At 38.3% G+C, this 12,353-nt stretch overlaps 1 protein-coding gene across 1 annotated transcript; it reads left to right on the plus strand.

Annotated features, from left to right (window-relative positions):
• The first annotated feature begins 5,787 nt into the window (after positions 1-5,787).
• LOC137103740 (glutamine synthetase-like) lies at positions 5,788-10,540 on the plus strand. The gene is made up of 7 exons (XM_067484360.1): positions 5,788-5,934; positions 7,356-7,530; positions 8,355-8,516; positions 8,614-8,760; positions 9,150-9,277; positions 9,428-9,627; positions 9,936-10,540. Exons 2-7 carry the CDS (start codon positions 7,362-7,364, stop codon positions 10,243-10,245), a joined length of 1,116 nt encoding a protein of 371 aa, XP_067340461.1. The 5' UTR covers positions 5,788-5,934; positions 7,356-7,361; the 3' UTR covers positions 10,246-10,540.
• Positions 10,541-12,353: the final 1,813 nt, after the last annotated feature.

A 12,353-nucleotide genomic window follows, 5' to 3' on the forward strand; every position in this document is an offset into this window, starting at 1 on the left:
TTGGTGCATTAATTTGTCATAAAATGTGATTTATTTTCATCTTAGTCGTAAGTCTAGAAAAAAATAACAGGCGCACTCACACAAGCACACACAGGTGTGTCTGAGGATAAAGCAAAAAAAACAAAACTGAGGTAATACAGTAAAATTACAAAAACTCAATACTCCAGTAAAAGTGCAGATATTTGCACACTGTACTTAAGCACAGTGCTTGCGAATGTGTACTTAGTTATTTACCAGTTCTAAAAAAGCAGTTATGCATGGCACATTCAGCCTCTGGTTGGATTTGGTCAAATTGTTCATCTTTAGGAAGAAGAGATGACGACATCCTGCCCCTAGCAACGGCCGTGTCTCTACGGCAACATCCTCCGATGTCCCTCTCTGCTGTTGTCACCGTGACTTTCGTCTGTTGTCAGTGAGACAGAAAAAATCGCTGTTTCTCACGGTTGAATTGATGTTTTTGAAGCATGATGTGTTGTCATGGGTGGAGTGCGAGCGCCCACCGAAGCAACACCGTGTGTCTCGCGACTTGAGTGGCCAAAGTTGGGGAGGACGCTGGGCAACTTGGGCACGAGGACCCCCTCTTCCTCATCACCATTGTCACCACCATCTTTAACCACCCCTCATCCTCCACAAGGTCGCCAGTCCACGACGTCTAGAGCCCAGTGCTGCGCACCCTCATCTGGACTGATTTCATTTGCGCCAGCCGGTTCTCATCCAGCGGCGCGTGCGGCTGAATGGATCCCGCCGTGCTCATCTTCCTGCTGTACGTGATGATCGCGCACGAGCTGGTCTGCGGCTGGATGCAGTACCGGAGACAGAGTGCGAAACCCCGCAAACGGGCTGCTGGACCTCTGCTGCACTCAAGGTGTGTGTGCATGATTTATTTGGTTTTAATTAGAATAGCTGTTTATAATGCTGTGGTCAATATGGAGTCAGCAGAATACAAACGGCTCAGTGGCATCCCTGAGAGGATTAGAAATGCTTTATTAATAACCTAAAATGTAATTCTGTTACCCTACATTGTATAATCACGTTCAAAATATCAAAACAAAAAAGAAATTGTAAATGTTTAACAAATTAAACTGTAAATAATAGTCTAAATAAAAATAAAAGAAACGTTTTAGCATAGAGGTTCATTTCTGATATGAACATATAATAGCATATATTCTAAACTTAAGGTTCTCTCAAGGCTACAACACTTTTCTCTAACAATTAAATGTAGCAGCTGTCCACTACAGTTTCCCATGAAAATGAATAATGTTTAAAAATCTAAAGTATATAATAATCTGCTTTAGTAAATATTTCCAGCAGCAGAATTGTGAAATACAATCACCAAAAAAAAAAAAAAAAAGAAAGAAAGAAAGAAAGAAATCATATAAATAAGATGAAATAAATAAGAACTCTGGAAAGATGTCAGGAGGTTGCTGGGTAATGCTAGCAGGAAGTAACAAGTACAATTTCAGGGCGTGTGGACCAGTGTGACTAGTTCTGGCTAATCTAAGTTTCAGGGGACCATCAGCTGTGAAAAATACTGACAGGATTTTTAAAGCAGCTATTTATTGCCTGTGACAGGAAGGGAGAACAGGGGTCAGAGTCAAACAGACAACAAGCAGGGAAAAACAAACAGGGACTGACTTAAATATGCTGCCAGTATGTCAGCATAACTTTTGTTGAATTGTGTAATTCATTGCTAACCAAGTGTTTTTGAATAGATAGTTATTTTTGTGAGTTTGGGTTTGTATAATTAGTAATGTTATGTACATTCAGTTGTCTCTAAAGTAACTCTGGGAGTTTAGTGGTCTAAATATAAATGAGCCATGTGCTCTTGTTGTTTAATTTGATTAATTAGCCAAGTGTAGCTGATTTTGAAGCCTTTTTAAAGTTTAGGCATGTGAAGGCTGAACATCTCAGGACAAAAAATGTTTGCAAACAAAACTATAAAGAAAATAAAAATCAGAAGTGTATGACTGTAACCTAATCCATCCATGACTCTTTTCGCCACACCCCCAAATGAGACCAGCTACATCTGGCTCTGGGCATTAACCTTCTTAGTAATAATAATCAGCTCTGAATTCTCAATTTATGTTCCACTTGAAAAGATTTAAAGTTCATTACTCCAGTCCTGCATTTTAGTAAAACCATTTTGTACAGGACAGTGAAGGCCACGCCAAACTGGGACTATTTTTTTATTATCATGGCTTGGTGCACTGGGACTTTCCCTTGGCCCATTAGAATTAGAAAATTTTTTTTTTGGCTGACCGTCAATTTGACATTAGTTTCACTCTATTACTGCCAGGTTGTCAATGTGTTTTTCATTTGATCTAAAAAATAAATTCTCTGAAGAGTTAACTATTGAGTCAAATGTTTTTTTTACTGGCAAGAAAAGTGACACAAAAAAATTTTCTGATGTTTTTTCAGCTGTGGTATACTCACTCACACTGTTCCGGTAAAGTCACTACAGGGTTTTTTTTATTTTATTTTTTATTTAAATCACCTGCATTTCTTCCTCAGTGCCCGGGTGTGTCAGGGTGCCTGGAGGGCAAGTAGCCAGTCAGTCAAGACCGACAGGGGAGGGAGGGACCTAAGGAAGTACGGACGCATTGTGAGAAAAGCCTAATGAAGAGAGAAGACGGGCGTCTTATTGCAGTATGGAGTGTGAAGCTGATCCAGTTCACCTTGCCTTTCACTGTAATCAAATATCTGGGCATTCAAACCATTCGTTACTGTGTTTTTTCTATGACTTATGAACAATTTGTCATAATTGCATCATTTTTAATGACAACATTTTAATGTCTGACATGAATGAAAATGCAAATAATCAATCTGCTGTGAAGATAAATATAATACAGATCAAAATGCAGCATTATTACTCAACCAACTGCCTGTGAGGATATAGCAATCTTCATGACTGGTCTTTATCAAATCTAAATCTGAGTCTGAGCCTCTTTTCATCTGTTTACTTTTGGAAGGCTGTTGTTTTTTTGGTTTCGTATTACTCAGAAAAATATTTTTGAATTTATAAGTCATTAAAGGTGAAATATCTGGGGCATAAGGCTGTTCATTGCAACAGTACCAGAAGCCTAGTTGCAGAGCTCAGAATCACTGCCTACATCTCTTGATTTCGTCTGGGATTTGTACAGTATGTGCTCATTGATTGCAGCCAAAACTGTGTTAAGAATGGGGACAACATTTCCCTGTGCCATAGCCAGAATTCATCACAACTCAGCACCATTTCTGCAGGAGTTTTTCTTTGTGGTTGATTGAAATCATATAAAATGTAATTAGGTTGCTCCTGTCTCCTTAAAAAAGGTTTTCCCCATCAGGGGAAAATCTCTAGAACAAATTAGGTGAAGCTTACAGCAGCTCCAGTTTAAAGCACTCAAGTACTCAGATTACCCTCAAATGTAACCTAGAGGAGCTTCACTTGAAATAAAGCCCAGACAGTACCAGCACAGGCCTTTATATCAAGGTTCCAATAAATACATATTAATGGTCATGTAAAGGTCAAAGTTATGAAGGTATTTATGGAATAGTCATACTTTCCCTAGAAGAGTTCCAGCAAACAAACAGTGTCTATCATGGACCAGTGGAATCAGCACAGTCTGTGACAGCATTTCTGGAAATACATTTTACCAATGTCATTTCCGTGTCTTGAGCAACACAAACTGAATTCCATTCCCCTTCATTGTACTAAAGTGGAAGCACAAGCATTTTTAGAGGTGGATAACTCAAAAGATCTGTCTGTAAAACCAGAACTGTTCAGCTGGATACCACTACCACTGGTGTGTGTGTGTGTGTGTGTGTGTGTGTGTGTGTGTGTGTGTGTGTGTGTGTGTGTGTGTGTGTGTGTGTGTGTGTGTGTGTGTGTGTGTGTGTGTGTGTGTGTGTGTGTGTGTGTTTACTGATCTGACATTACCCTACTACAGCGACTCAGGAGTTAGAGCAGGTTGCGTGGGAGGAGTTAATATCTACCTGTGTCTCATATTGAGTCTTTCTTTCAAGGAAGAAATTCTAAAGGAAACCTAAACCATGCAAAAGAATGTCATGATTCAAGTTTGTCATTTATCAAAGATACTGAAAGATACTGAAAAATACTGATACATTTTGTACTTATTCTTATTAAAGGGTGGAAACTGAGGGTGTTGCCTGAACATTCAGTGTTCAGAATATTACGCACTCACTGAAAAACACACCCACACTCTAATGGAAACTTTCTGCTCAGTCAGGAACTTGTACAGTACTTTTTACAAACACAGGTTGGTTCGAACCCAATATCATTCCAAAAGCTGCGGCTTGTGGAGCTGTTTACTGTACATCATTGAGGGCAGAAGAGGCGACTGTTAATAACAGAAACACCTTTCTGATAATACAATACAGATCCACAAAACCTGTAACATCCAAAATCCGAGGTGGCTTCAACATAGGCGGAATACTGTTGCCTTCATATTGGAAGATGTAACAGTTTGTTATGGTTGCTGGCAATTGATGTAACCTGTTTTTAATCATGTGTTTGCAACACCATAAACCGTTTGCAATTATGGTAGGCCATTGTTATTATAGGGAGGAAACTGAGGGTGTTGTACTTCCAAATGATCCAATGCCTCACATCTTCCAAAAATGTTCAGAAGGTCACACAATAACTGAAACACACCTACATATTAACGGTAACAGAACTTTATGTTCATTATCTTAACTTTATGAACTAGCGTATAAGTTAAATTTCTGATTATCTGAGAGCAAACAGTGTTGGCTACTCCATCAGTTATCCATTTAACGGATATATGGCAGATGTTTTTTCTGTAGGGGAACTGGGAGCTGAAAGTGTGTCAAATTTAGAGTTAATTCAGCACAAACTTTATTCTAATTTTATTTTAAATATCTGAAAGTTAGGGATTCTAAATGTTAAAGGATTTGAGGAATATCCCAAATGATTTCTAAAAACCTTACCAGTTAGTTTGATCTGACTTACACATTAAATTATAATTATTATGTAAACATGTTGTTATAAACATTACCATCATAATGAACAATATCAGTATATTTTATTATTACTTTTAATTACTGTAGTTATCCAAACTTTAAAACTTGGGTACAGACTTAAACGAAATGTAAACAGTAAACACTGTAGGCTTTGCATTGTTTGTTGTAGGCTTCATGTGCGCATCCTGTTGTGACCTATCTCATTATGTGCTGCATGTGTCTTGCCAGGCTTCACAAAAAGCAATGAGATTCACTGTTGTTGAAAAACCGACTTTTTCGGATAAAACAGCTGTATGTAATTTCGTTGTTTGGGGGGGTGGTCAGCCCTTTAAACGGCTCAGCTTGCTTATGTCTAATATTATCTCAGGGCATCTAACCTGATGGAAACACTGAACATATGAGCAGCCTCTAGTCTCTAATTATGTTTCGTGAGCCACAAAACTTTCAGCTCAGCAAATAGCAGCCAGTCATGATCAGCAGATGGCCTCTTCAGCACAGGTGGGTGTTAGTATTTCTCAAGGGGGTTCATGGTCGTCTCAGGTGTCCCTGTGCAGTCATTTGACTGACTTATTGTTTTTTAACGGGTTGATTTCGACTGATATGTTGAATTAAATGTCTCGTGTGTCCTGAAAATATATAGTATTGTTGTGAAGTGTTTATTACTTGAAGAAGAAAAGAGATTTTTAATAAAGACTGTCACATATTTGAATGGCTTTGCTTCAAATCAGAAGGATTACAGTGTTTGTAATGGAAACATAAATAAAAAAAAAACACTGGAACACACCTACACCTGCAGTCGGCCTCTTAAATGTCACACGTAAAAAAACGTGAGCTTGTGTCATCAGTGGGTCATTTGCATTCTTGTTAAATACAACAAACAGGCTTAGGCGCATTACACACTCAGGCGTTTCATAGATACTGTACCTGACTACAGCTGAAGGCACCAGTACCACAGTAAGTACCACAAAATAGTAAATTTGTGTATTTTATACAATATTTGGCGGTTTGAATTAATTATTTAGTTTGATAAACAATAAATATAACATTTATCTACACTTTGACACTTCATTATTCTTAATGTGATGAGTAGGATTTCAAGTAAATTACAAATTAGACTATTTAAATGTTATGGAAAGTGCCATTACCAGACGCATCACTCATTTTTTTCTTTTAGGTTATACAGCAAACGCAAGTTTGTTTGATTTGTCCTTTTTTAATTAAAAGTACATTATTTGTAAAATAAACTACTGTTCAATGTAGCTTTAAGAATGTTTCCATCGATTTGGTTTGTTTTTAGTCTAGGCTTTGATTGGGCCACAAATCAAAAGCTTTGCCTTGGTTGTATGCTTTCAGTCACTGTTGTGCTGTGAGTCAGGTCACTGCACTCTGGAGCAGGTTTTCTTCAAGGATTTCTCAGTTTTAGCTGCATGTGTCCTTATCCCAACTCTAATCAATCTCCCTGTCCCTGAGGAGCCTTTCCATATTGTAGTGCTGCCACCACCATGCTCCACCATAGGAACAGAACTGTATAAGCGGCTTATGAGCAGTGCCTTATGGTGGGCAGACATGATTCTTGGTGTTCTGCCCAAGGAGTTTAATCTTGTGTCATCAAACAAGAGAGTCTTTTTCCTCTTGCTCTTTACGGGCGATTTAGTTTGGTTTTAGGGGAACAGATTTAGCCTTAAAAAAAAAAAGTACAAATAATACAATAAAGTGTCCAAATGGGGATTGATTATTCTCTAAAGCCTCAATATAAAAGCCACAGGACCTTGTACTGAGTTAAGTGTTAATTATATCCTCTTTAAAACTGGGTCTGTTACCAAACACACTATACACAGGTTTTGTATTAATAATAATATAATGTTAATTATTCAGAAATATTAAGTTGAAAACTCCTTACTTGTGTGTAAATTATGTCAGTGCAAAGTAGTATTTACTGCTCACATTTCACTGACACCAAATAAAGGGGGAAATAAGGCATCTAAATGTTCTGTAAAAGAAAGTAAAAGCAAAGAGAGAGAGTTTGGCCTCAAAGACCAAACCTCACTTTGTTTGTTGACTTTGTGACTCTTTCTTTTTTTTTATGAGAAATTCCATAAACATACATTTTAAGCCCCCCAGGTTTCTGTCCTAACTAAACATAAAACCAGCTCCAAAAATAAGTAAACAAGTTAGATGCTGTTGATTCACTCTAAAGCAGAGCAGAGTTCCTTTTAACTTACTTGTAAAACCTGTATTTCTAGTTTTTTGTATTTATATTTGGAGAAGGAAAGATAAATACAAATAAATAAAAAGAGAAAGTAAATTAACATGTCACACAAAGATAATACTTTAAATGTGATAATGGAACAACATTTTTTTATGCCTCTTTGAAGGTGAAAATGGCAGCGGTGTCGTCCAGCTCCCGGCTCAGCAAGGCCGTGCGCCAGCAGTACATGAGCCTGCCCCAGGGAGGAAAGTGCCAGGTCACCTACATCTGGATTGACGGCACAGGAGAAGGACTTCGTAACAAGACCCGGACCCTGGACAGTGAACCGAAATGTATTAAAGGTAGCTGGCCTTTTTTTGTTGTTGTTGTTGTTCTTAGAATTTATTAGTTTTCCGGTTATCACACTGTAAAAGTTGAAAAAGCTATGAAAACTATGTGGAAGTCAAAATGAGTTCAAGTTGTAACTGTGCAGCTCCATTCTCAGGGAAAAACTCATGCTTCGAGTACCTCCAGTGTACACATCCAGGTGTTCGTGCATCCTGGTGCAACCTCAGTGACACACTGGCTTAGCTGGAGAGCAAATATTTGTTACTGCTCAGTAAACTGGACTAGTTTGGATATTGCTAAACTGTTAACAATACATCTGAGGTTCAACTTATATGTAAAATGATCCATCTGAACTGTACTAAAAATTTATTTTCTCCATGTAACAGTTCTAATTAACTTTTAATTACCACTTTGTCTAGTCTAGTCTGATGTAATCTCCATCGTGCAGCATTAGCCAGTAAAGTCTTTAGAGACCAAAACTGAACAAGTTACTAATAGACCTCACATATGTTAGTCACCTGATTTTTTTTCTTTAACTGGAAATTATATTACATTGTCAATTTATCCTTCTATATTTGTTCTTTTCCCTCCTGTTCTCACCTTCATCCCTCTGCCTTTTCTTTTTTTAAGTTATCTAAAAGATGTTTGAAAGTTTGTTACATTTGATTGTTAGTATTTTAAACATGTATTTAGGTTTTTGAGTTCTGGTGCTTAAGTAGTCACTTTTTTCCCAGACTAAAATATTCCACCAGAGATTAGAGTGCTAATCATCTGAAAGCATGCAAGGTTTCACCGTACACAGAATGGTAGAAATGTATTGATGAAATTGTCATGGCAGATATTCCTGAATGGAACTTTGATGGCTCCAGCACGTACCAGGCTGAAGGCTCCAACAGTGACATGTACCTCGTTCCTGTCCACATGTTCAGGGATCCATTCACCCTCGACCCCAACAAACTGGTCCTCTGTGAGGTCCTCAAGTACAACCGCTTACCTGCAGGTACTTTTTTTTCACCTTTCCAATCATCTTTTACAGTCAGCCAGGTTAGTAAGATCAAAAATAAAAACAAGCTGTACGTTGTTCTCTTGCTATATAGAAACAAACCATCGTGCAAATTGCAACAAAGTAATGGAGCAGATTAAAGAGCACGGCATATGGTTTGGCATGGAGCAGGAGTACACACTGTTAGGAACAGATGGACATCCTTTCGGCTGGCCCACACAGGGATACCCAGCACCCCAAGGTGAGTCAACATTCTAGTCTCCTGCTGGAAAACTAGTACTATATATGGAAGAAAAAGCACACTTGATAAAGAGTTTTAAGTACATAACTAAGTAAGTTAAGTAAACAGTATATTATTGGTTTTGGTCAATTACTGGTTAGTCACCAGATATTTCGCCCCATACGATATAAGAGCAAAAATGCTTTGACAAACTAGCAGCTCAAAAGTTTAGCTTTTAATGTTTAAATACTGATTTATCAGGCCTTAGTCTTCTATCAATCATGAATAAAACTATTCATTGCTCTTCATATGTTGGAGTTGTCAATTAATCACAAATACAATGTTTTCTTTTGCACTGGTTTTGTATTTCTTTTGTCTTAACAAGCTTCCCTCTTTCCCCCCACTTTAAGGCCCATACTACTGTGGGGTGGGGGCTAACAATGCTTATGGAAGAGACATTGTGGAGTCTCACTACAAGGCCTGCCTCTACGCGGGGGTCAAAATCTATGGCACCAATGCTGAAGTTATGCCTTCTCAGGTTACTGTCACATTTTTTTTTAAATAGACAGCTGAAAGAAAATGCATTAATATTGGCACAGTTAGAAAGTCAAACATTTTGATTCATACTTCCCTTCGAATCTTTCTTTCTTGTCCCTTTTTTCATCACCTTTGCTCTTTCTGACTTCAGTGGGAGTTCCAGGTGGGTCCCTGTGAGGGCATTGACATGGGTGACCACCTGTGGGTTGCACGCTTCCTGCTGCACCGTGTGTGTGAAGATTTTGGAGTTGTTGCAACACTAGACCCCAAACCGATGACGGGTAACTGGAATGGTGCTGGTTGCCACACAAATGTCAGCACCAAGCAGATGAGGGAAAAAGGAGGACTGGAGTGAGTAAACATTTCCTAGCAAAGTTGTTAGCAAACCAATTAATGGAATAAACTCACACGGTGACCCTTTTTTGAGCATTTCGTCTTCCAAAAATGCCATTTATCCAAAAGAAAACAGTACACTGTTCATTACTGAAACTGCAAGTTTAGCTTTAGTAGCAACAAAAAATCGTCAGCAATTTATTCGTTCATATATAATTGCATAAAAATGTGTGAATCATTCAGATTTTTTCTTTTTAAATTGACTCATGTACAGATAATCACTGCACCAACAATCACTGAAATGTCTGTTTTTCCTCTCCCATCAGGCACATTGAGAAGGCTATTGAGAAACTGGGGAAAAAACACGATGAGCACATCGCTCTCTATGACCCACATGAAGGCAAGGACAACATGAGACGTCTCACTGGTCACCATGAAACTTCCAACATCAAAGACTTCTCAGCTGGAGTGGCCAATAGAGGTGCCAGCATCCGCATCCCTCGCCAGGTGGGCCATGAGAAAATGGGCTACTTCGAGGACCGCAGGCCTTCCGCCAACTGTGACCCATACGCTGTGACAATGGCCATTGCGAGAACCTGCCTGTTGGAAACAGAAGAGAAGAAGACGAGCAAGTAGGAAAAAGATGCTCTGTGCTGGATATGTGGCTTTATTTAAGAATATATGTCTGTCTGTGGGTCTGCCTAAGTTGGACATGCAACATGTCCCTGAAAAATTTGGAAATTAAGGCCTGCAGACTTATTGTAATGGTTATTGTTGTTGGTATTTATTGTGGTAAGCTATACTGTAAACTATTCACATGCACATACTTCTTCCTTCCTGATCTATACCTCTCCATGGAATAAGAGAGATGACGTTTTGTACTGCAACTTACTCAGAAATTATGAAAAATAAAGTTTTTTCTCACTTGTCACATTTTAATTTTCCATTCAACAACGTTTCATTTACTTGTCTCCCAAACAATGTTTATGTTTATTTGAACTGAAGATGCAAATTCTGTTCTTTTGTTTCTAAGTAAATTATCATAATTGAAAATAAAATGTAAATCAAAGCCAAAATCATAGCAGCTAAAAACTGCCTTTGGGCAATAAAATAATTACAAACATAGTAATCATGTATTCTAAATGTTAGATTTGTAGAAATGTTAGGTTTTAAGGGCCGGGTTACAGCAACGTCCAGAGCTTTGATGAGTGTTTTATCTCAAAGAAATCCCACTAATGAATTATTTTTATCACTTGGCCATTTTCATCACATCATACGAGAAGTATAGAATGTCATTACAAATACAGATGTTATGGCATTTATTTTATGCCAATATTTAAATTTGTCCTTATTCCCCAGTTATTACAATAAAATTGTTGTGAGGCTTTAGCTCAGTTGGGAAGGCAGTTGTCCCAACAGCGCATTCCCCTCCCCTACTGTTCAGTGCCGGTCCAGGCCCCATAGAAATTGGGGGGGGTTGTGTCAGGAAGGGCATCTGGAGTAAAAACTTTGCCAAATCAACATGCAGACAATGATCCATAGTGGTGACCCTGAACTCACGGGATAAGCCGAAAAGACAAGAATTACAACAATATTGTTATTGCTTCTGTAGAATAATTCTGTTGAATTAAGAGGAAAAAAGCTGCTGACCATATGAACTGACCATTCACACTGTTACAGGTGGAAATGGCTTCTGGCACTTGTCCACCAGGTGGAGCTACTTCTATGGATTTCATTCTGCCATGACTTTACAGTCAAACATTTCAACCATCTGAACCACCTGACAAAAGACCAGGATCACAATAGGCTGCACAAGATGTAAGGGATGAGAGAGGTGTGGTTTAAAATACCAAGGAAAGAAAAGAATTTAGACTCAGGCAAAAATAACAGAAATAGGATTGTTTAATAAATTCTTACTACTAGCTAGTATTCACTACAGCTTGATGCTTACAGTATTTCACATATGGTGATAACATATTATCTGTTACTTCCTGACATATGATCCTCTCACTTTCAGCCTCCAGTTTCAAACTGATGCATGATTCAAGCTGTTTCATAGGAGGTTTCACAACACGATAAACAACAAAAACAGGGATTCTTTAAACAGGATCAGATTTAACTACAGGCCAGATTTCCATGGATACTGGCAGTAACGTGGCAACCATGGTGTCGTTGTGAATATGTATTGGTAAGAGCTTTTATCCAAAATATTAGGACCTGGTGATATGATGGTGCAAACTGAGAGACAGAAAGTCTGTTACTGTGTGTGTGTGTGTTAGTGTGTTTTAGTAAATGCAACACACTAGTGCTCCATAATGTAAGTGAACTCCTTATAAATATAGTTTTTTCCTCTGAGCTTCCTATGCACCACTGCTACAACCTTTACCTTCAAGCTGCTTAAGCAGCCCATTGAGACAGGAAGTACAGTCAGCAACAGGAAGTGCTTTTAAAGACACAGATAGAATATTTAGAGACGGGAAATGTGTGAATCATGGAAAGTAGTTTAATGATAATTCATATTATGAGAAAGTGCTGGACAACTCTGATGACAGCTTTAGTTTACAGTCTATATGCAACATTTTAACCCTGTTTCTAGTGTGACCGATGCTTTCTGGTTTACATCTCCCCATTTTTGTTTACTCAAAACCAAAACAGTGCTGTTAGTATTGACCAACAGGAACTGTGGCACTGCAGTGTGCAGTACATCCAAACACAACTGTTTGTGTAGCAGTGCACAAATGTAA

This window comes from Channa argus, chromosome 18, assembly GCF_033026475.1.
Source record: "Channa argus isolate prfri chromosome 18, Channa argus male v1.0, whole genome shotgun sequence".
In the NCBI taxonomy this organism is placed as follows: domain Eukaryota; kingdom Metazoa; phylum Chordata; class Actinopteri; order Anabantiformes; family Channidae; genus Channa; species Channa argus.